The sequence below is a fragment of the Hydra vulgaris genome, chromosome 03 (genome assembly GCF_038396675.1).
Source record: "Hydra vulgaris chromosome 03, alternate assembly HydraT2T_AEP".
Lineage (NCBI taxonomy): Eukaryota > Metazoa > Cnidaria > Hydrozoa > Anthoathecata > Hydridae > Hydra > Hydra vulgaris.
In genome coordinates, this window is record NC_088922.1 from 50,022,501 (window position 1) to 50,048,958 (window position 26,458).

A 26,458-nucleotide genomic window follows, 5' to 3' on the forward strand; every position below is an offset into this window, starting at 1 on the left:
AAAAAACGAATAAAACCACCCTCTACTTAAACAAACTAAATTTAGAAAGCTTGTTAATAATAAATAACAATTTCTAAACCTTCGCAAAGTTTCAATGCATTCCAAAGTTTTAAATTGGGGGTCAGGTCAATTAAGTAAATTAAGGTCAAAGTATCAAATGCATAAAACTCATCAGCCCCTCTATCAATCTCAAAAAATCACTTCCTACAGACAGTCAGCATGTTCACTTTAAAACTGTGGCAACAAAAATACCAAACTTGAACAACTAAGATTCTGGGCTAACAACACATGTTTTTTTAACAGCAATAAAAAAGAAGCTCCCACTTACAATTTTGAGCAGAAACTAGGTTTACTGACATTAGATACACAACTCACTGGTAGCAATCATATAGGTCAAAAAGGTGGAAGTATAGCCATAAAAATGGTATTGCAACAGCCGAAACTAATATCAAACAACTTAACTCCTAAAAAATTGAGCAAGCATAGTGCATCATAAATGCGGTTCCAAATCAATTTTTCTAGGCTGCATGTACAGACCTTACAACCACAATGACACATCATTAAACAAAATAATCAAATCCATCACAGCTGCAAAACAAAATCTTTCCTCACTTGAAAGTGTTTCAATGTTAATTTATGGAGATTTTAATTGGAGCCATTTTAAATAGGAAGAAATAGACTTAGGTGAAGGATTTGCAACAGTTACCGTTATCAAGAGCAATCATTAAAGAGATGAAAAATCTCGCTTCTATTTAATGGAACTGCAAGTTACCACCTACCCTACATTTTGAAAGACAAGAAATGATCCGCCCACAAACAAGTTAGACTTAATCATAACTAACAAACTCAATCAAATCCTCAAACTGAAACCTGATGTGCACTGAACAAGGTCACGCACACTGCCTTATCAAAGGCTACTTTGATTTTAAAAGTCCTGACAGACATCATCAAAACTCCAGCAGACTACTTTGAGAAAACTTGCCTTTTGGCAAAATACTGGGATTTGGACTCACAAAGCAATTAAGAAGGAGTATAAACTATCGTTCAAAAATAAGCGTAATATTGTAAAAGAAGCAGTAGCAAACTACAAGAGATATATTGCCAGTAGTTTCAAGGCTGATCCCAAAAGACTACTCAACCACGTGAAACATAAACAACATGTCATCAACTACACAGTTGAATCACAAGAAGATGAAAATGGTCATATAACCACAGCCAAAATGTTATTACCAAGTCACAAACCTACTTGAAGTGAGAGATATTGCTTCAAGTAGATTTAATTAATCAATCGGATCAAACAATGGCTCACAAATTGAGAGCAGCAAGTTGTAATTGATTACCATGAATCCAAATAGAAGAGTGTTAGGCAGCAAGCAGGCTACTACAAAGTTAACCTCTAATAAATTTTTTAGTGCTTGGATCACTACTGTTTGTTCTCTTTATTAACAATCTCTCTGATAATATCACTAACCATATCAAAATATACGCTAATTATTGTAAAATTATTGGAGTTATTAAATCAAGTGAAGATGCTGTTTTCTTGCAAAATGACATCAACAAAGCAGTAGACTGGTCAAAAAAATGGCTCTTGCTATTCAACAAAGACAAGTGTAAAGTGATGCATGTAGGTGAAAAAAGAAATTCTACCCACAACTACACAACAGAAAAAAAAGCTAATACACATCAACAACAAGTCATTACCACTGAACATGACCTCGGTTTGCTTGTTTCAGACAACCTCTAAGTCAAACAAAAGGTTGATTTAGCAGCATCAAAAGCAAACATTATGCTTTGAAAGCTCCAAATGTCATAAGGTATGTTTTTTGGAAAGAGCTCTATACTATTTATACTAGACCACACTAAGAACTTGCTATCCAAGAACAGTCGCCTTATCTCAATTGCGATATTAAAAGACTCAAACAAATCCAGCGCAGAGCAACTAAAGTATCTACTGAGCTTAAACATCTTTCTTACAAAAAAAATTTATTGGCTGCTAATTAAAAATTTAAGCAAGGCTTAGGTTAAATGGGGTCAGGAACCAAAACCTAGTCACTTGACCTGCAGGTTGCCATAACTACACTATTATGATAATATCAAAATATGAACAGGTAAAAAAATAATTACTTTAATTTCTCATTAATTCCTTCAATCGCAATATATTTTCTTACAAAGAAAGATTCAACATTCTCGAATTAACCACTCTAAAGACAAGAAGGAAAAGTGGAGATCTTACACAGTGTAAAACAATATATGGTTTCAAAAAAGTTGACTTTTACAACCCACAAATAACCGTGTCTGCTACTTCGCACTATGATCTACGCAACGACAAAATTCAGCTGGAAAAATGAAATGTGTCAAACTGTGCTGAACGATTCCATAATTTCACAAACTGTGTTGTAAATGATTGAAATGCTTTACTGTCCAAAACTGTAAACGCATTGTCAACAAATACTTTCAAAAACTTTCTTACCAGAAAAGCATAAAAGCATTAGCCGAGTAACATAAATGGTCAACCAGATGACAACTGAGTATCTTCAGCATAGAAGTGCATGGTGCTGGTGCTGCCTTGTGCTGCACTTCTTCTTAATTTCAAGACTAAGACAATTTTATTTTTAAAAACATTGGACGTTTTTGACATGTAGTTAAAGAAATTAATTACTGAATATAGAAACTTACTTAAACTTAAACTTAACTTATTCCAGATTGGAAAACAAATTTAAGGTCCATTTAAGGCACTATCATTATAGTTATGCCTGGTAAAACTTTATTTTCAAGAGAGACTTTGAGATTTGTATTAACAACTTTCCTTAAATTTTATTTATAGAGATGGTATTCAGGTAATAAAATGGTGTTGATAACTTCTACAATTTCTTATTTAACAAGCATGGAACATTTTATAATATTGTATCTGTATGATATAATACTACAAAATTCCTTTGTCTTGATATAGTTTGTTTAAAAAAATCTATATGACACTTTTTATTTAATTGGCATATTTCAAACTTATCTCTAATGATCCAAAAGTCTATGGAACTCCTTTCTTATCGATTGCCTCATCACAATTGCTACATAATCTTTTGTAAACCTATATTTTAGTAAAAAACTTATATGAACTTTGGATTGGAAAAGCGTTTTCAGATTGCGATGACTCTCCTCTACATTCTTTCGATTGTGATTCTTTGAGATTCTTTTCTTTCAAATTATAACTAGTATGACCATTTTGTTGATCACAGTATACTTATTGTAAAAGAACACATATTACTATATAACATAGATAGGTCTGTACAAAATAAAACTTTTTCAAAAAAATATAGCAACTCTCTCAATTGAATGATTGCAACACCAACATCTGGTGTTTTCCTGTATTTCTGATTTTGCAACATCTTTTCATACCTTTACAATTCCTAACACTGCACAATTTTGATTAAAACTTATCTACAAATTCAAAAGAGTTTCTCTTGTTATTTGGCTAATGACCAGTGACCAGTCTTTATACACTGAAAGTCTTATACACTATAACTAAAAGAGTGCTTCCTTCTGTTGCAAGCTTATATTTGACACAGCATATTTACTTATAGTCTTATGTTTCAGTTTAAAATATTTCTCCTTTCTTATTCTTTATTTAAAAATCAGAAAATTGACGAAATTTATTAAAATTTTCTGAATTTTGATATATTTATGCCAATCTTTTACACCTAGCCTCTAAATTAAAAAAACTTTGATTTGAGATACACATTACATGATTTAAAAATTGGAACAAAAATACCCATAAAAAAACACTTTTTTATTAACCCCTTGGTTAATAAAAAGTTAACTTTCGAAAACAAATTACTTTATTTTTCGAAAACATTAAATAAGACATTAAATAAGATCAGAGTTTTTTTTTAATTTCATTAAAATATATTGGACTGATCTGAAGTAAAAATAACTTTAACTGAAAACATTAAAAAAGAGCAGTGAAAAGTGCACAAAATTTTACCATCAAGTCTTCTTTTGCAGCATCTTTGATACTATCTCGAAAAAATGGTAACTTGCTTATCATCAGTTCAGCAAATCGAAAACTAAAGAAATTTATAGACAGAGTTTATAAGAAGATCTATTATTTTTATATTTTGTTACCCTTCTGTATTTTTTTATTAGTGTCAAAGAAGAAGCAAAACATTTTTTCCTGACAAAGTATTTTTTATATTATAAAATTATTACATACTATTTTCATTATATATTATTATATATATCACACATTTATAGTTATTTGTTTTTTATATGCTCCTTAATTAAGTATATAATATTAGTTATTTTAAAAAACATCAATGAAATTGATATATCAGTAACTATTATAAATCAAATAATTATTTTAATTATTTTTTCTGCAGTTTATAATTTCTGTTGTAATGTGAAAAGTCTATACCAAATTAATTTACATTATTGTATTAATATGTAAACTATTGGTTGAACATAATGAAATTCCTTTAATTGTTAATTACTTGAAAATTACTTAACTGGTTTTTGTAATTTTTGACACAATCCAGCTAATTGAATTATTTATTTCAATAATTTTTTATATGTTTTATTGGACGCTTAGACAAGTACTTGACATCATCTGCTGGATATTGCTTTTTCCTAAAAATTTTATTTGAAACTAATGTCTTTAATTTCTTGCTTCTAAATAACATTCCTTTTACATTTGACCAATAACTTTCAATAACTTGCTGTTCATAACAATTTGGAGGGTGTGTTTCCTTCGATGAAAATGCAATACCATTTTGTTCATGCCATTCTAGAGGCATCTTCAACCAGACGAAAATATTGCATATCATGCATTTTAATATATTTTAAAAAGCGTTTCTTTAAGCATTCTTTTATGTACAAATCTGTGTTCTAAGTTTTTATGACCAAAATCCAAAATGGACACCATTATAATCAAAATGTCTGCTTTTTGCTGAAAAATTTTGCCACACACAAAAAAAGTTTTTTAACAAGCAATTCTGCTTTAGGGCCATCCATAAAGTACGTTTATAGGTATGGGGGAGGGGGGGTTTCCAAAAGTGTATAAATGCGTACAGGGGGGGGAAGGGGTGTTAAAGACAGTGAGTATGTACGCGGTTTGACTATCTCTCCTAAACTTGATTTTCTTTTTTTTTTAAAAACATTGAATTTCATGTGTGTAACTGTGTTTTTTTTCTGACTTCAGCCAGAAAAAAAAACACAGTTTTGATTTTATAAATAATGAGAGAAAAAAGAAATCGAGTTAATTTTGAAAAAAAAAAAAAATGCATACGTACGCGGGGAGGGGGGGGGGTCTTCGAAAGCGTAAATCAGTGGTTATACTGCATACGCACTTCATGGATGTCCCCTTTAGTGTTGAATGTCTGCATAATTGAACGCACTTTCAACCTAGATTAATCTAGATTAAATACCTAGATTAATCTAGATTAATCTAGATTAATCAACCTAGATTAAAAAGTCTTGATTTTCAACCTGCTGATTTTGATCAGTTACTAATATCACAAATCTCTCTACTGACTGAGTAGGACATAGACACTTTGAAAAATCTGACATAGGTGGAGTATGATATGCCAGGAATACTTTCAGTTGCTCATTTGTAATGTCAGTTACAATAGCAGCTTTGTAATACTTATTGTTTATTAACCAATTAACTTGTACATATCATATACAAAATTTAGATTTGTCACTTAAAATTGTGGAATAGATGACTTTGGAATTTCTTTTGTTTTCGAAATTCAATAAATTCAAAGCTCACAAACAGGTTGATGCTTGTCTGTAATGAGAGAGAGGCAGATTTTCAGGGTGAGAAAAATAAACATTTCTCTAAAAAACAGGATAAATAAAACACTTTTCCATTCATTAAAGGTATCAAGATAATTTAAGTGAATTCAGCACGTGCCATGATTTTCACACAAAGTTTTGATATGTTTTAATCTCAAACTACATTGGTGCATCAAAATTTACAATCTATGTTGCAAGGATTTGCAATTATCTGAAGGTTTTAAGTTTGCTGTATACAAGAGCAAAACTTTAATGATTTTTAATAATTTTGTAATAAATGAAATAGTTAATTACCATGGAACATACACACCAGAAATTGTAATGGAAAATCCAATTTTGTTCAAGTAGCCTAATAATTCTCCAAATTCAACTGTTTGTGTTAGTATCATCACATCCTACTGGTAACTAGGTTGTCTGTTGGTATATTTTGCTGGGACAAATATTTAGATATGCTTAAAAAAATACATGTGCCACTACTGGGACTATTCTAGGGAAAAAATTTTGGCGACGTTACCCCTCTGTCTCAGAGAAATTTAGCGGAAAATAGGCATTTTTTTTGCAAAAAAAAACAATATTTGCTGTTAATACTTTGTACAACTTTTCCCAACAACATCTTGAAAATTCACAACTGTATGCTGCATTATTAAAAATGTTGCTTTTATTTTCATCTTGAAATTTGTGAAGAATAATTTGATACTTGACATACATCTGTTGACTTTTAAAAGGATTCAGTATATTTTTATACTTGTTGTTGATCTGTGAGACATAAGTATGAGATGACTGCTATAGACACTTTTCCCCAAATTCTTTTGACTTTGAAAACTAGTTTTTTCAAATAACTAGATCTTTTGCTATGTTTGCTTTAGTTCATGCTTTAACAACATTACACAAAATATTCATACTTAGGTAAGTCTGTAGCAAGTACACTGGTGAATTAGATGTGATACATTGTGATTGTCTTAATTTAAGGTTTTTGTCGGCAAGAGATTAATGTCTGCAAGATTAATTCCTTAGCTATATTAATTTCACACAGTATCAAACATCTATTACAAATCAAATCAAATGTATTTTGAAAAATATATTTTATGATTCACGGAATATTTACATATAGTCCACAATTCACAGATTATTTACATATAGTCCAAGTACTTATTTCAAGATATAAAAGTATCAATAAATATTTAAAAATATTATAGTGACAGAAAATTTTTTTGTTTATACATATGATGTAGAAACAAAAAATTTGCTGTTTATTTCCACACTGGTTACAACTTACATTTATTTATTCATTTAATTATGATATTAACTTTATATTAAATAATCTTTTGTAGAAAATATAAATTTGTAGATAATACTTAGATTAGAGCTTAGTTTCTAAATATATTATGTGATATTATAAAATTCACTGTGTTTTTAATATTGTGTTGTGGCCATTTTAAATTTTGTATATGAGGCATTTCAGAATCAATTTTAAGACTCATAACTTTTTTTATGTGAATTAGGGATGCAAAATGGCAAGCTATTCAAGATATTAAAATTTGATACTTTAATTTCGTATTTTCAAACCACCTTATTATGTACACACCTTATTATGTACAGTATTTTTTTCTGTTTATTTTGAAACACAAAATTTAATGTTTGAATTTAGTGAACTTATAATAAAATTATAAATTTGTACAAAATATTTTGTTAATAATTTTATGCTTAAACCAAATAATAAACCAAAAGTCTATCATACATTTTCATTACAAATTATATATTTTTTAAAAGATATAGTAGATAATGTCTATGCATTAAAAACATCATTGCTAAATTAAAACACTTTTTTTTTTTTAATTATTTTCTTTAAATAATTTTTTTTTTAAATCAATAATAAGATTCAACAAGTAAAAAATAAAACAAAAACTTAATACATAGCTGTTATCATTTCCAAATGAAATTTCAATTTTTTAATTTATTGCGCTTCTACAGGTCATTGGTAAAAAAAAACTTTTTATAAAAAAACAAGACTGTAAAGACTTAAATAGAATCCTTATAACTTTTAGAATTTTTTGTATACTATGTAAATCCCTTCCCTTTGCGTAAATCTAGAATATGTAAAAATTTAAATTAAAAAGATTTTAATCATAAAAACTTTATTTTTATAATTTTAAACCTCAAAATTGTAAAAACTATGTGCACTTTGAATATGATATGAAATATTATGGAATATACTAAGTAATAAAAAATAATTGAGATTTGACACCAACCTACTACGACCTACACACCCTACTACAACTACTACAACTTATACAACAGCAAAGAAATGAATGTTAAAACAATAGATTATTATTATAATGATGACAATAAATTTTATTATAGTATTTTTAAACCTCCTCAATAAAAACTATGAAAATATTTAATCAGCCCTGGCTACCAAACCTACCATGATTTTATTTTATTAAATCCTTGGTAAAAATCAAGATTAAGATGCAATTGCTTTATTAAATTAAAAAAAAATAGTTCCTATAAATTTCAAAGGAACCCTGAAACTATTTCTGGCATAAAATCTAATACTTACAGTTAACTTATGTGGCATGTATTTTTCATAAAAAAGCATCTTTTGATACCTTACTTTTTGAGATTTTTTTAACAAACAATATTTTTTTAAATTTACCATGTAAAAAATAGCAATTTAATGAATTTACATACAACTATTAAAAAAAAAATATTTTTTGTTCATCTAATTATTTCTCATATTTTTAATATTTTACTCACTGCTTTATTCTAGCAAGATAGGTGTGCTCTAGCTGTTCTAATGTCTTTAGTGCTGGGTAATATCTAGTATAATAGACACACAAAAATACATAAATATAAAAAAAATTTTAAAACATAAAATGTATACAAATCAAAGTAACAATAAACATACAAAAAAAAAAAACAAGAAAAAAAAAAAACCTTTTATTTTTTTTTTGCTCATAAAGCTTTGCATACATTTCCAAAACTAAAAAAAATAAAAAAAACTATTTTTTATTTGTTTTTGCTAATTTAATAATGCTAATTAATACTTTGATGCTGATTGTAATTTCAATCTGAAACGATTCTAACGTCTTATAATTTTTTTTTTTGTATGATCAAATCTTAAGACTTAACTCCAAGAAAATGTAAGAAAAAACAAACCTTACTTCTTTATTTTACACACTCTCAGAGAAAGATAGCAGCAATTACAAGTGTTTCAAAGTCATTAGTGAACAGAATTCAAAGAAAAATCGTTACAATTTGTCTTTAGAAACAGACAGCATCAGATAAAGTGGATGAAAAAGGATCCCTACTTAACAGTGACCGTAAAATCAGGGAAATTTATCTTTAAAACCAAAACCAAAAGTGTGGCTCACCTAAATACAATGATAAACAATGAAGGAATCAACATTTTCAAAAGGACAGTTCCGAGATGGTTGGTTAAAGAGAATTTAATGGTTCGTTGTCCAACCAAAAAACCATGTTTGACTGAAAAAAAGCAACTGTAATGGGCTAGAAAATACCAGAATATGACTATTGAAGACTGGAGTAGAGTAAATATGACTTATAATATTGTAAGAACCCTGAAAAATAATATCTTTATAATTATGGTAATATTTTACAGGTTTACTTTTGAAAAGTGTCAATGTTTTACATTTTAGTTGACAAAAGCTAATTATTCCTACAACCCCCATTAGAAATTCCACCAGGACTGCTTTTTGGAAAAGGTTAAACATCTTTTAAACATAATGGTGTGGTATGTGATCTCAGCCAAGAGTATGGGTAGCTCTACATTTTGGAAGGGGCTATAAAGCAGAACCAGTACAAGCAAGTACTGGAAAACAGGCTCTTGTTGATAAAAAGTATGTGTTCATGCACAACTCAGCACCATGTCACACAGCTACAAGTGTTACTGCATTTCTAGCTGAAAAAACATGTATGTTTTTCCTTGGAAAGGAAATTTACTTGATATGAACCCTGTAGATCATTTATGGGAGTTCACAAAATGGGAGTTTACAAAATGGGAAATCACCAAAGAAACCACCACTACCAAGCGGCAATAGATAGAAAACCTTATTAGATAGTGGCATCACAACTCCAGTCTATGGCACAACGCAAAAGTCTGCGTAGAAAGCATGCCCAGTTTTTGGATCCAACAAAACGTTTAATTAGTCAAAGAAACAAACAACAATCAATCAACTCATATATTCTGAAATAGTTGTTACATTCACGGAAGTTTACAAATAGTACATGTACTAAGTAAAAACCTTGCAAATAAAAGCTAATAAATATATTGTTAATGCTAATAGTAATATTAATTGTCCACAGCAGTAACAAAACGAACACAGCAGTAACAATACGAATATATACACACGTACATATACATACACACACATACCTAAACACATACAAACATACACATATACGAACATAAATACATATACACATTTAATATTATTATATATGTGTATTATATATGTATATATTATATAAACATACACATATATACGCATACACACACACACACATATATATATACACACAAACACACATATATATATATACTTATATACACATACACACATATATATACACATATAAATATATACAAAAATACACATACACATCCATGCATACATATACACTCACACTTATTCACATGCGCTTATCACAAACACTTATACACAGATACACATATCTTTGGATTTATTAACTGTATTTGATTAGGAATAGGTTACTCTTAAAAACATAGATTGAATGGAGAGCTTTTAGGTCATAGGGAAGGTTATTCCAAGATTTAACACTTTGGTTTTTTATGGACTTATATCCATAAGTAACAGAACGATGATTTAAGACTGCAAGATTCAGATTATCTATTGATCGAATATAGTATCGGTTATTTGTATTTTTTGGGAAGAAATTGTTGAAGGTAAACGGTAGGTTTTTGTGTTGGTGATTCCAGACGAACTGGCAATTCAAGAATTGGACAAGGTCACATAGTTTAAGGATCATAGAAATAAGATAAAGCACATTAGGATTGAATTTGAATTCTGAAAATGTATTATTTTTAAAGCTTTGTTTTGAAGATGGGATCCTTATCCTTAAAACTGCTTGCTGTTGAGATTGTCCCCATATTTGACAAGCATATCGTATATGTGAGCCAAAAATGGCATGATATATATTTAATAATGTTTCCAGATTGACATAATGAGGAACTTTAGCCAGCATTACATTTGATCTGCTCAATTTTAAGTCTTTAAGATGGTATAGGGTAGGGTGGGGTAATGTGGGTCTACGGGGTAATCTGGGTCTAATTCATATTTATCTGTTATATTGATAATGGCTTTAAGTATAAAGTTGTAATTTTTACCACGTTGTTATAACATATTAGGCTAACTAGTTTTAAAATATAACCTTGCTATGCTGTTAGAAACGGCATTTTTTTAGCTAAAATGCTAGATACATAAACCAAGTCATTTTTTCCTCCGTTTTTAAACTTCAGAGAAAATATATTCAAATAAGGCGTAAACGTATGAAAAATGGTTATTTTGAAAGTAAAGTTACTATATTTTAAGAAAAGTTTACCTGTAAGACACTAACGCACATGGTTTGTTTAAAATTTGAAATATAATCAGGTGGGGTAAAGTGGGTCTATGTATATAAAATATTATGATATGTAATTATATTATTGAAGTTGTTGTTAGTAACATTATAAACCTATTAGTTTCATCAGACCTAACTACTTTTGTGTTAATAATTCTTTAGAACTATTAAACACTTGTTTGAAGTTTATATCTTTGACGTTTATATTAAGAAACATGTGTATTTATTTGTATGAAACAATACCTTGGTCAAATAAAATATTATATAAGACCTATATGGTGTTAAAATATTTTTTTGGTGATATTTTATGATTTATGCTAATTTATTTTACTAAAAGTTTAACAGATTTTTCAAAAATATTACTTTAGAAAGTATTTAAAAAATGCCAAGATGTTATAATAAAAAAATAAAACCCAAGTACAATGCTGATAGTTTGGAAAGAGCAATTGTGTTAGTATGTGAGAAAAAAAGTACTATTTATCATGCTGCTAAAGAATGTTCTGTTCCTAAAGAAACATTGAGACGAAGAATAAAACAACAAGAATTTAATGCAAACAAACGTGAAGGTCGAAAAAATGTGCTGAGTGATAATGATGAAACTATGATTGTAGCTGCAGCGCAGTATTGTCAAAGATATGGTCTTCCATTAGATTCTTTTGATATTTGTAATTTAGTTGGTCAATTTTGCACAACAATGAGGATGAAAACTCCTTTTAAAAATGGAATTCCTGGAAAAGATTGGATAATTTCATTTAAGAAGCGTCATGTTGATAAACTTCGATTACGCAGACCTGAAATACTTACATTTTCAAGAGCTAAAAGTTTAACACATGAAGTTGTAGATAAATTTTTTACTATTTTATCTGATGTGATTCATAATAATAACATTGTACCAAGTAGTATATACAATCTTGACAAGACTGGGCTTTCCACAAATCACTTAACGAAGAGAGTATTTGTACATCCAAAAAGCAAAGATGCTTATGAATTGGCTGGTTCTTCTGGTAAAGCTATGTACTCTGTGCTGTTCTGCGTGTCTGCAGATGGAAGATATCTTCCACCATTTGTTGTTTTTAAGGGAGAAGGCTATCTGTATTCTAAATGGGTAGAAAATGGACCACCAGGATGTGCTTTTGGGGCAACAGCAAGTGGATGGATGCAAGACTTTCTATTTGAAAACTGGTATTTTACTTGAATTTTATGATTTTCATTTTTTTATTTTAATTTTTTTTCTTTCCTTTTTTTTATTAATGTATTTACACTGAATAGCCTTTGTTGCTCTTGAAGGCGTTACAAATGATTCAATAGAAGTAAATACATTCTTTATTTAGGTTTGTCGAGCACTTCATACCATTTGTTGACCAAGATCAAAAACCAATACTCATGCTTTATGACGGTCATGGAAGTCATTTAACATATGGTACTATAAAAGCAGCCATGGACAACGATATCCAAATTATTTGTCTTCCACCAAATTGCTCACACGCATTACAACCGTTAGATGTAGCTGTCTTTGGACCATTAAAGAATGAGTGGAGAAAAATTTTAAAGCGGTTTGCAAGAGAAACACAACAAAAAAATATTGATAAGACAGCTTTTACAGGATTATTGAAACAATTGTGTCAGAGACTCTCTCCAGCAAATGCTATAGCAGGATTTCGTGGTTCAGGTATCTCACCATTAAGTAAAGAAAAGATGGAAAGAAGAATAACAGGTATTGACTTTCTCAATCAATCACCTGAACAATATAGCCCTAAATCTCCAAGAATACAAACACCGAGATCAGCTATGCGAGAAGCTTTAAGGTCAATCATATGTCCTAATGTATCTGCAGAAACAGCAGCAATAATTGAACAACAAAAACAAAAAAGGAAGAGAGTACAAGCAAAATGTGGAGAACTCCTTACAAATGAGAAAGTCAAACGACGGTTACTTGAGGAACAAAAAGTTAGAGAGGAAAAAAACTAAGTTAAAAAAAAAATGTACAAAAAAAACTATTATCTCTACTGAAGTATCAAAGAAATACCCAAAAAAATCTAAGTAGTGCCCAAAATAGCATGAATGTTACCATAAAAGTGCAGTGATCAAAAAAATAGTTATTTCATATAAAACACTTTATTAAAACATGATTTCTGTTTTAAATCACCATTTTTTTACTTTTATTTGATCGAGTTTTTAATTTTTATTGTTGTGCTGTGTATGTATGCACTTTTTTTTAAAAAAAAAAACAACTTAAAACTACTTTTTAAAATAAAACCTTGTATATATACTATAAAAAGGGGCGTACATATAGAATGTATGTCAGATTTTTCATAAGCAGCAGTATTTTAAACCAGAACTACCAATATTTTATGTAGACCCACATTACCCCACTACGTGGGGTAATGTGGGTCTATATAGGCATCTTCGAATAAAGGCTCCCCTGACTTATTGATTGTATTTTAAGTAATAGTTTTTTGTTAAATTTGTTTAGTAGGATGTCCAATCATGATTTTAAGACATCATTTGTCAGAAAGCCGATACCTAAACATTGTTTTTTTTTAACTCAAAGTCAGAAATAGGTAAAAATAGGCTCAGATTACCCCACCTTACCCTACAAACGATAGGTTGGAATCAATTATAATTTCAAGATATTTGATTGAGTTTACAGGAATGATTTTCAGGCCCTTAATCTAAAGTTTAAATTTTATTGATTTTTGTTTTTTTATATTTGAATATGACCTGTTCAGTTTTGCTACAGTTGAGAGAAAGCTTATTTGAGCGAAGCCACTGAAATAAATTGGCAAGATCATGTTTAATGTATTTGTTAAAGATTTGTTGATAATGAGCAAGTTAGTATCATCAGCAAAGTGGTAAGGAGTTACAAACTTAATTTAGTTATTAAGGTCATTAATATAAAGAAGAAAAGTAGTGGTCCTAATACTGAGCTTTGAGGGACACCGTTGGAACATTTTATTTAAGTAGATTTTAAGCCATTGACTGAGACAAACTGAGATCTGTTGTGAAGATAGGAAGTAAACCATTTAAGAGGTATTCCTCTGATTCCATAATATTCTAATTTCTGGAGTAGGATAGAATGATCTATTGTAACGAGTGATGCAGAAGTTATCGACAAAATAAAAATGTCAATAACTTATTTATAAATAAAAAAACAAACTACTATTATATTTTTTTTAAATAAAGCATTTATCTTTTAATAAAAATATATAATTTTTTATATAAAAAAACACCACCATCTGCAATTGATCTCAATTTTGCTCTGGCGCCTTTCATATGCGACTGTAAAAAGTTTAAATCAATTTCTTGTAGTTTTAGTTTAATGCGATCAATCAAAACTTGTTCTGTTGAAGCTTGCCAATCTCCCTCGTAAACCTTCTGTGCCAAATGTCCCCAAAAATTTTCAATTGGTCATGCTTGAGGCACATTTGGGGGATTGGATTCTTTATCAACGTAATAGACATATTGGTCCATCCAATTTAGAGAATCTTTAGAATAATGAGAACTTGCTAAATCTGGCCAAAATAAATAGTTAAAGTCTCCATGATACTTGTGAATAAATGGAAGAAGTCATTTTTCTAAACATTCATTAATATAGATTGATGAATTGATCGCTACAGCCTTGGAAGTGCGAAACAATGGCTCGGACATACCACAGTCAGATATGGCTACCCACATTAATAATTTTTTTTGGAAATTTCTCTTTTCCTATAAAACGAACACTTTCTGGGCATGTCTTTTTGTTGTTTGTGTAGTATCCAGAATTTCCAGGCATGTTGTCCCCTGCAAAACAAAAGTATTTTTCGTCATTGATGACTAGAAGCGATTTTGTGATATAGAGTTGGTTAACTAGTTTCCTGCTTCTTTTCTTTGCCTTTATTTGTTGTTTTATAGTGTATTTTGAAATCTTTTTACGTTTTCTATATTTAATATTCATTTTTTTTAACTGACGACCAATTGTCGATTGATTTACACCGAATTTAATACCTATTTTTCTCTGACTGACCCCTTTTCGATTGTTGACAAGTCTCGTTAATTCAGCTTTCTTTTCTCTAGTCCAGGATGTCGGACGACCAGGGTGCTTTCTATCAGAAATTCGATTGAACAGTTTCAAGTCTTTTTAGGTTATCATATATTGTACTTCGAGCAAATCCTTTCTTTTCAAAATGATTTACGATTTATTTATTTTTTATATTAGGTTTATTTACAAAAAACATTTTTAGTCGCTTTCGAAAAGATTCTCGTTCAGCTGCATTTAACCTCATTTTAAATAATTGTTTCAAATAATAAAGTTTATATTTTATAGAACGTTTATGCCTATGCATAAAACCACAAAAACTAATTATTATGTTCAAATAATGAAATTAGGATTTGTCCGATAACTTCCGCATCACCCGTTATCAAAAGCTTTTTGTACAAAGACACCACATGCAAAGTTTTTATCATCAAGAGCTTTTCTAATTGACTCAGTAATTTTAATTAGTGAGTGGGTTGTGGAATGATTAGTACAAAGCCCATACTGGTGTTTGTAAAAGCATTTAAATTTATTCAAAAATGCATAGAGCCTCTTATGCATAGCTTTTTCAAAGAGTTTGCTTAGGTTTGAAAGAAGAGAGATAGGTCAGTAGTTAGACATATCCATGTAGAACCTTTTTTTAAATATTGGAATGACTTTAGCAACTTTGAAAGCATCTGGGAATAAACTGATTTGAAACGAGTTATTTAAAATAATGCTGAGAGGTTTAGAAATTTTGTCTGGAATATGTTTAAGAAGGAATGTAGAAAGACTATTAGGACCAAAGTTTTTCCAGTTCTAAGAGTGGTTTTAATAAGATTAGAGATTTCATTCTCTGTGACAGGATCAATGAAGAACGTATTAGAATTTGGAGAGTTGATATAGTCAGTAAGCTTGGATGTTGAAGGTATGATTTTGTTTTGAAGTTTTTTTTGGATAGTAACAAAAAAGTTGTTTAATATATTTGATACAGTAGTTTGATCTGTGATAATATTTTCTTTCAATTTAAGTTTGAGAGTTAAACTATAGTAGGAAGGTTTTATATTAATGATTTCTTGTATCCCTTTCCAAGTATTCTTAATATTGTTTAAGTTTTTACTAAAATAGGTTGTGTAATAGGATTTTTTCTAACTTTTACTAGATTACTGATTCTGTTTCTATAAAACTTAAATTTAGAAAACAGTTCATTTATAGTACTAACATATTTACATTTTGTGCGCTTTTTATATAGCCTGTTTTTAATGGTATTAAGATATAAGATAATAAATAGATTTAAGTATGCCATTGCTGATCCATGGTTTTGATTTAAGTTTAATTTGCTGCTTAGTTAGTTTTTTGTATGGAGCATACTGATCTAATATGTTTTTTTTCAAATGTCTTTAAAAGAAAACTGATAGATTGATTTACATCATCATCTTTTTTAATATAGAGATCCCAGTTAATGTTGGAAACATCTTCAATAAATATACTTTTGTTAAAGTTTTTGAAGCATTGCCTGTAAGATATACTTTTTTTAGGGTGGTTAGTTTTTCTAGGAATACAAATAAAATTGAGCCATATGATCAGATATTGAAATAGTAAGATTGCCAGAAATATGGTCAGATGAATTGAAGGTTATAAAGATGTTATCAATAAGTGTTTGTGATTTAGCTGTTATGCGTGTTGGTAGAATTATAACAGGATGTAATGAAAAAGAAATAAGTGAGTCAAGGTAACTAGATATAGGATTTGATTCATTATATTTTAGTATATCCATATTAAAACCCCCCATAAGAAAAATACTTTTTTTTCAATATTTAACTTATCTAATAGTGGAGTTAAATATTTATTTGTGAAATCGTCTTGATTCATAGATGGATGTCGATATATGCAACCAACTATTATATTTTTTAAGTGAGGCTTTATAGTTTCAACAAAAATGGATTCAAGACATTCGGAAAAGTAAATCTTTAGGTCATTGCGAACTATGTAGTTTAAATTAGAGTTTAGATCTAGAAGAGCACTCCCTATTTTAGTCTCAGTGGGGCATTGCTCAATGTTAAAACTATTTATAGATATGCTTATTATATTTGAATCCTTTACATACAAATTCGACTCAGTAATACCTATTGCCACAGGTAATATATTAAGAGTGCTAATAAAGCTGCAGAGATCATAAATGTGATATGGTAAAGAAGCACCTTGAAGATTAGATCTGAAATTGAACTTCATGAACTTGGATGTAGTCTCAAGAGAATATAGTAATTTAGTATTATTGTGCGATAATGTTTGGTCAAGCTTAAGGTCAGAAAGAGAGCTACATTGAATATTTTTAGATGGCATAATAAGTTATTAGGAGTGTAAACAATTTGGTTATATTTAGTATGATTTTAGAAAAAAATGGAGTTCGTTAGATGAAATATAGCTTGTAAACATTAATTTAAAATAATAATAAATTCAAAGAGATGAGAGACAATAATGCAGTGGCTATAATACATAACATAAAATATTAGCATACAACAATAATTATAACAAAAAGTACCAAATAGTATATAGCAATAACTATAATAAAAATAGCAATAAACAGTACTTTAAAAAAGAAAAACAAGTAATTCGAGTATATAAACAACAATATAATCCCAATATACATACCAAAATATCATGGAAGTAGTAATGATAGATGAATATAAAGGTAGTACACTTAATGTAAATACACTTATAATAATCCAGAACAATTAGTACTTAAGTAGTTGAAAAGTTGGAAAAAAAATTAAAATTAAAATAAAATAAAAAATCAGTAAACAAGCAAGCACTTCTAAAAAACAAGTAAGAGGTCTCAAATAACAAATAAATACTCGCAGTATTTATTTGTTATTTGAGACAATAGCAAGTAAAAAAATCTGAGATAGCAAGTAAAAAAATCTGAGATAGCAAGTAAAAAAATCTTCTTGATATTTTAGTTTCTCTGCTTGTTCTTCTTTTCTGCTTATCTGATTCAATCTTTTTGTTCAATAAATTGCATCTATCAACCTAGTAATCTCTAGTTTCCAACTTTTAAATGATTGAATTCCAAGTTTTAAAGTTCAGAATTTCAAGTTTTGAAGTTATGAAATTTCAAGTTTTAATGAAATGGAATTCCAAGTTTTGAATGATTTGATTTTAAGCTTCTAAACTATAAGAACTAATGGTAATAATTTAAATTCGCAACTATTTTCACTTTTAAATTTAAAAGTTTATATTTTTTTTGTCTTTTTTGAAAATATTTTTGCTACTAATTTCTTTATATATTTCCAAGTTAATTATTTTTTAATAAATATCAGATTAGCGCTTTGTAGAGCTTCGATAGTAGATATTTATAAAATAAATTACTGATACTTCTCTATTTATTCAATGATAATTAAATCAATGATTTCAACTTTTCAAACACGCCTGCCATTTTTATTTTTTCCTGTTTTTTACTATTGTTCACCTGGTCAATAAAATCATGAATATACTTGATCATATAATGCTGGAATTAAGTAAAACAAGTTTATGGTGTTAGAATAGGAATGTTTCCTTATTTATCTATTATCAACTTTATTCAACTATTCAACCAGAACTGATAAATAAATAAGTTATTAATTATAATAAAAAGAAAAAAATTAACAAATTATCAATTAACAAGAATAACTTAAAATGATCATTTATTGTTTAGCTATTATAAGGTAATTTCTCCAATTTTGTCAACTAAAATATAGTCAACAAAATACAATAACTCTGGAGTTTATAATAACTCTATCTGGAGTTTTAAAAACAAAGGACAAAAAATTTTGTATAAGAAGCAAAAAATCCACACCATGACAGCAATCATAAAATACCTGGAATACATAGGCTTAGAACTTCCATAGTGTCAACCATGTTGCGATTTCTCAGGCGAAGTTCTGTTAAATCTTTTAATTTACAAAGAAGCTTGAAAAAAATATATATTTACACAAAAAACGAAATCATTATGCTAACCATAATCATAAAATAATTAAAAACATTACTATTATTTCTATTATTATTTCTAATGTTAAAATAAGATGTTATGTTATTCTAAATAAGATTGTATATATGTTAACTTGCAATACAATAAGACTTACACTAGTACCAGACTCTTGAAGATCAGAATTTGCTTTTTTAAGCAAAATCTAAACAATATATATAAAAACAAGTTATGAAACTAAGTACCAAGCATTTGCAATATTATTTTAACAAGCTACAATATATTAACCTTTAGGCGACTAGCTTCAGTTCGAACTCTTATCAGTTCATTGACAGATTCTACAAATCCTTGATAATGAAAACTGCACATACGTTCAATTTCCTTCTCTAATAACTTAGAACGATCATCAAGCTTTTGAAGAAAAACCAGTTGACTATCATCTTCATATACAGATCTAAACATGAAAAAAATCACTTGACTATTAGCTTCATATAATTTGAAGCATAAATCAATGAGGCATATCTATGGATTTATTTATTTAAAATTCCAAGGTAAACAATGTCAAATTATCTTTTTTTTCAAAGTCTTAAGTATAATGAAAAGCATTTTTTGGACTTATTCAATATTTTTAACCATATGACAATGACTACTAAAACCAACTTTTTTGCTCAATTTTATTACAATAAAATTTATAACAATATAACTATAGGTGTTAACACCATGCATGTATTTTAGAAAACCTGTTGCTGTTTAGAAAGATCTTTTCATTCATACTAGCTTGTTTTCACATTAATGGTAAATTTTTAAAATAAAAATTACAAAAATTTTAAACTTACTGATTAATATTATTTTTAAATACCATAATACAATAGTAATCATACCCAAATAAAATTGAACCTGGAAGTTTTACCTTCACGATGGTTATGTTATGATATATCTAGAGTATCCAATACTGGTCAAAAATCAATACCAGTATTTCGGTATTATAAAAATATAATACAGGAATACCGGTATTAAAACTGGTATTAAATATTTTAAATTTTTAAAGCAAAGTAAATAAATTTAAGAATCACACAAATTTGAAAAGAATGAAATTTATTGATCTATTTGGTAGCATCTTTATCTTTTATTCCATGAAAGTAACCTCTTAAAAAACAAAGAGCATCCAGAGTTTTGTCGTCCATTTTGCACCGCAACTTGTTTAAAATAATACAGGCAACGGAAAATGCTCTTTTGGATCCAACTCTAGTTGACCGAATTGTTAAAAGAAGATCATAAATCTGTTGGAGATATTTTCCTCGCACACCTTCATCATGAGAATCATTTCTTTTTTTAGACACTTGATTATATTACCAGCGCGTTGTGGTTGTTTCCTGACAACTTTATAGTTTATTTGTTAACAAATAGCCTTGTACATGTCTTTTTTCATTGATTTCTCAAATTTTTACCTTTGTCAATCTCAACTTCACTAACCTTAAAGTGAAGTATTTCCCGGGCTCGTTCTTCAACAGCAGTGCTTTGATTTCAAAGTCCCTTCTGATTTACAATGCCCAAAAGTGAATTGAGATTACTGGCTTTTGATGAACGTGGAAAGTTAAAACTTAATAAGTTTGAGTTTCTAATGCCATCTTCTAGACCTTAATGCAGATAAGAAATTAAATCGGACAACTGCGTTCTTCTTGCAATAATACGTTGTTTTAAAGCACTCATAAATTCTATGCTCAATGATGACTTAATTTCACATAGCCTGTCAAACATAAATTTTAATGCTGCATCCGCAGAAATTAAGTAAGCATCAATGCAACAAAGTGACTCAACGGCTAACTTTACTGGCAAGTGCTGAGATAGTAGCTGAAACTGTTTCAAAATCAGTTTCTGTAAAGTTTATATTAAGTTTAAATCTATATCTGATTTTTGAATGCATGACTTTAGTTTGTAAAAATGTTTGAGCATTGCTAACAGGCTATTCCATCTAGTTTTGGAATCTGCAATTAAGAAGTATTTTTTACAAAATTCAAGCTTTACATAATTCTGTAGTACCTCATTTTTTAATGGTGAACGTTTGAATATTTGCACAATTTTTTCTTACTTTTTCTATAAGGGGACCAATTTGACTATAAGTTATTTCTGTATCTTGTTCTTGTATATCATAATCCATCACTAATCCTTCCTCATATGTATTTGAAAAGACACCATAGTTTTCGTGCTCTTCGGCATCTGAATATGAGACGATGTCTATTGATTCATTCAAGTAAAAGGTTCTTTCTTTGGTTGTTTCTTTTTTATATAGAACACCTACAACTGCAAGCGAGTCTTCTGCAGTTTTTTAAAATATTTAGTAATTTTTGGAGGGGTATCAGATATTGAACTAGATTCACCAAGAGGTTCAACAGCGTCTCGTTTTTGTAATATTACATCATGCATTGTTTTTAAACGTGTATGAAGGCCGCTTGTTGAGCCACCTGCTGTTTTTATGATTTTTGCGCACTTCTTACACTTTGCACTATGCCCTTTTCATCTTTGAGAAAGAAAAACCAAACAGAATATTATCTCCGCCTTTTGAATGCTCAATAAACTTTTTAATTTCACTCTCCACTGGTTAAATTAGAATATTATCTCAATTTGTAAATATGTGTAACATTTTATCCTCACAATGTTTATATCAGTCACATAATGTGACTGATATAAACATTTAATATTTAAATGAAATGAATTTAAATAAGTTTAAACTCAAAAATGTTATTTTTTTAAAGTTATCAAAGTTGTTCTTGGTAATTATTTTAAAAAAACTATCAAAGAAATAGGTATATAAAGATTTTGTAATTTGTAAAAATGTGAACTCGTTTTTTTACTTTTAGATCCTCACCGTATAACTATAAATGTAAAATCAAGAACTCAAGAACTAAAGAATGTTTAACGCATTGCTTTAAAGTATACGCACTTATGATTGTTTCAAAAAAGAATAAAAACAACAACCTGTAATTATAAACCTCCTGGGAATTTAAATGATTTTAAAAATAAGTCAAGTAATAATGAGAAGAGTTTCATCAGAGTTGTCAATGAATCAGAGATTGACAACTTTACTTTTATATTTAGGTTTTTACTCAAACAAAGAGTTTAAACACATGATAGAATAAAAAATATTTTAAAAATAAGTCTCAAAAATAGTTGCATTTTAATATCTACTTAAATGTTGTAATACCTTAATTAAAACTTTCATTATAAATCAATTTGAAAAAGTACATGAACTAAACAAATATTGCTAAAAATAAAAAATAAAAAAACAACCATTTAAATACCAAAATACCGGTATTTAAGCCATTTAATAACCCTGGTTTTCGGTATCCCAGTATACCAGTATTGGATTCCCTAGATATATGTTATATACGCTACTTCCAGGTAAATTTACTTGTAAATTTACCTGGAAGTATCACCTTCACGATACTAGTTGTTATTACATAATGCTTATTAATTATTATTATTATTATTATTGATAACTATCCTAAAAATTAGATACAATTAAAAATTAGATATTCTAATTTTATCACCTGCATTACATTGTAAAAGTAGGACCTCGAATACAGAAGAAACCCAACTTCAAAACTTGTCAAAAATAGAAATAAAAATGGAGAAATCTTTTTTTGAAAGCATTTCTTTTCAATGTTTTTTGTAATTTCTGAACCCTAATCTAAACAAAACTCTCTACTGTCACCGTCTATATTACTAGTCAAGATATCTAAAGATTTTTCTCTAGTAAGAAAATACCTAGTAGCAGTAACAAGAGTTTAAATTTTAAAGGTTTATTAAAGATTTTTAATTCTCTTAGCTACTTGGTTACCTTGGTTTTATTACAGATTGGTCATACTTTATATCATACTTTTGGATTTTCATAAATTTTGACTGTTTAATATATTGCTATAATATGTAATATATTATACAAAACTTCAAATCTGATGATAACAACAAAAGTTAATATGCTGTAATAAATAGATCACAATAAATTATTTGGTCTTGAACAGCAATATCAAAAAATAGCTCCATAATGTTTTTTGATTTTACTATTATACCAAAAAAATGAAAACTCAACAAGTGTTAGTACACAAGTAATAGTAACTTTATAGTTACATGGAAAATAATTGAAATGAATACTATTTGCTATCACAGAAAATTGTTAAAAATAAATGAATTACATCTACTATAGTGTATATAAAGGGTGTTTTTTTTACAGGTATAGAACTTTGAAATGGAATAAAACAAGGTATTTTATTAAAAATGACATGTAATTGACTTTATTCAAAAGATAATGTTTTGGCATTATAATTTAAATATGATTTCTGGCATATGATCGCCATGGCTGATTCGAACATAATCTAATCTGGAGATCCAATTTTCAATCACTTTTTCCAACATTTGTGGTCGTATATCGACAATAACGTGGGGAATGTTGTCCTCCAAGTGGCCGATCGTTTCGGGCTTATAGGTGTAGACCAGCGACTTCACATATCCCCACAGAAAATAGCCAAGTTACGTTAAGTCGCATGATCTTGGAGGCCGATTCAAGGGCCCGGATCTTGAAATTACGCGGTTACCAAACGTTTCCTTCAGTAAATCGATAGTGGCACGAGCTGTGTGACATGTTGCGTCGCCTTGTTGAAACCACAGCTCCTGCACATTATGGTTGTTCAATCAAGGAACGAAAAAGTCAGTAATCATGGCTCCATAGCGGTCACCATTTACTGTTACGTTCTGGCCAACATCGTTCTTAAAGACTTATGGACCAATGATTCCACCAGCCCATAAAGCACACTAAACAGTCAGTTTTTCTGGATGTAACGGTGTTTCAACATGCACTTGAGGATTGCCTTCACTCCAAATACCGCAGTTCTGTTTATTGACGTAGCCATTTAACCCAAAGTGAGCTTTATTGCTAAACAAAATTTTCTTATGAAAATCGGGATTGACGGCAATCTTGTTTTGGGCCCATTCACCGAATGTACGCCTTGCTAGGTAGTGGGTAGTGATGTAGTGGTAGAGTGCTCGCTTCATAAGCGAGAGGTTTCGAGTTCGATTCCTGCCACGTCCCTGGTAGTACCGCGCTCAACTTGTTTCTCCGCGCAGCGACCTTGTTCGTCAAGGTTCGTGTTTCGGAGTTAGAGAGTTGAGAGAGGGTTATAACCACAAGTTGCCTCCTCATCTGTAGTGGCTTTCTTGGCCTTGGGAGGTGAATTATAAATAAAAAAATAAATAAAAAAGTGATCGCGTGGCTTCAATTCTTGCCCAAGTTGGATTTTGAAAGCATGCAAACCAAAAAGATCCTTAAGACCGTAATATGGACGTAGTGCTTGATATGTATTTCGAACAAAACTATTGTTTTCAAAATAAATTTGCAAATTTGGAAGCACTGTTCAGGCGTCAGCCTATTCATATTGAAATTCCAAACCAAACTAAACACAAATCACTTGACAGCTGACAAAATGGCCGCCAGTTAAAACAGTGTTGTTAACTTCAAGTTCTATACCTGTAAAAAAAACACCCTTCAGATATAAATTTACTGAGTTTTTTTGTTTACATTTACTGACTTCCTTATAGTATTTTTGAAAAAAGAAGAAAAAATGAAGACTTTTTCTTCTTTTTTCAAAACCCAACCTTTTTTCAAAAACAAACCCAAACCCAAACTTTTAGACAATATAGCAATATATGTATATATTTTTTAAAACCCCAATCCAAACTTATAGACAATATAGCAGCACTCCTTTCATGTTCTCCCTAAATAGTCAGCTAAATAGTCAATATATGTACTGAAACTTCCTATTTCAGCATAATATCAAATGGATTGCCAATGCATATGTATAGTATGCATTTATAATATATATATATATATATATATATATATATATATATATATATATATATATATATATATATATATATATATATATATATATATATATATATATATATATATATATATATATATGTAAATTATGTTAGTGTATTTTACAAATAGAGTGCTCAATGTTCTTAAAGAACAGAGCAATAATAAATTAGTAAAAAACACTTATCTAACTTTTTTCTTCAACTTGAAGTTTCACCATTACTGGATCATCAGGAAGAGTTCAATTATATATATATATTTATTATATAATTTAGACACATTTTTCTTTCGCTTTATTTTATTGAATGAAAAAAGTGAACGCTAACTTTTATTAAAAAATACATTGAATGAAAAAGCATTAGACAGAAATATCATGGGAATTAAATGGGAAATAAGGTTACTTAGATAAGAAAACTTACTTAATAAGAATTTAATTATCATTCTTGTTTGTGATTGTGCGGGTTTTCGTGAAAATGTTAAGTTTTAACATTTTATCACGATAATGTTTTTGTCATTTTTAATAGTTTTTTTAACTGTTTCAAATTTATAGATTGTTTTGTTAGAGTTTTATATAATTTTTTTTACTGTTAAAAATTTATAGAAAATTAAATATTCTAGTTGTTTTAAACAGTTTAAAATATGTAAATAAAATAGAAAAAGAAATAATTAATTAAAAGAAGATTATATCAAGTTCATTGATTTTAAAAAATACAGCCGTTAGATTTAATGCAATATAATAATAGTAATAATGTAAATTATAACTAAAGCTACTTTACAACCGCTGAACGTAAATGTTATGACATCTTATGCAAAAATGAGACTATACATGATATTATAAACCCCTCCTCCACTCCCTCCGGCGGGAGTGGAGGAGGGGTTATGAGCAACAAAAAAATCGCGATTAGATTTTTTACGTTAATTTGAGCCCTGATATATATATTCATATATATATATATATATATATATATATATATATATATATATATATATATATATATATATATATATATATATATATATATATATATATATATATATATATATATATATATTTATGTATATATATTTATATATATATATATATTTATATATATATATATTTATATATATATATATATTTATATATATATATATATTTATATATATATACATTTTTATATATATATATATATACAGGTCTTGGAACAAGATTTTGTTGCATAACAAAAAAGCGCAAAGCAAATGTAATTTTACTCAATAT

The 26,458-nt window shown here is 28.7% G+C and overlaps 2 protein-coding genes across 2 annotated transcripts in view; one reads left to right on the forward strand and one right to left on the reverse strand.

Annotated features, from left to right (window-relative positions):
- LOC101238395 (exocyst complex component 6B) overlaps positions 1 to 26,458 on the reverse strand; it is a 95,937-nt gene that overhangs the window by 58,196 nt on the left and 11,283 nt on the right. Inside the window, exons 3-8 of the mRNA XM_065793545.1 lie at positions 19,632 to 19,797; positions 19,501 to 19,548; positions 19,237 to 19,327; positions 8,725 to 8,770; positions 8,545 to 8,607; positions 3,980 to 4,061 (exon numbers count right to left, since the gene is read on the reverse strand). Of these exons, the coding sequence (XP_065649617.1) occupies positions 3,980 to 4,061; positions 8,545 to 8,607; positions 8,725 to 8,770; positions 19,237 to 19,327; positions 19,501 to 19,548; positions 19,632 to 19,797 (496 nt within the window). The remainder of the gene's footprint in view (positions 1 to 3,979; positions 4,062 to 8,544; positions 8,608 to 8,724; positions 8,771 to 19,236; positions 19,328 to 19,500; positions 19,549 to 19,631; positions 19,798 to 26,458) is intronic.
- LOC136077840 (uncharacterized) lies at positions 11,771 to 13,362 on the forward strand. The gene is made up of 2 exons (XM_065791993.1): positions 11,771 to 12,570; positions 12,720 to 13,362. Exons 1-2 carry the CDS (start codon positions 11,771 to 11,773, stop codon positions 13,354 to 13,356), a joined length of 1,437 nt encoding a protein of 478 aa, XP_065648065.1. The 3' UTR covers positions 13,357 to 13,362.

Coding starts and splice junctions, on each gene's coding strand:
- LOC136077840 (XM_065791993.1), top strand. CDS start 11,771: ATGCCAAGATGTTATAATAAAAAAATAAAACCCAAGTACAATGCTGAT. Junction 12,571..12,719: donor GACTTTCTATTTGAAAACTG/GTATTTTACTTG, acceptor TTCTTTATTTAG/GTTTGTCGAGCACTTCATAC.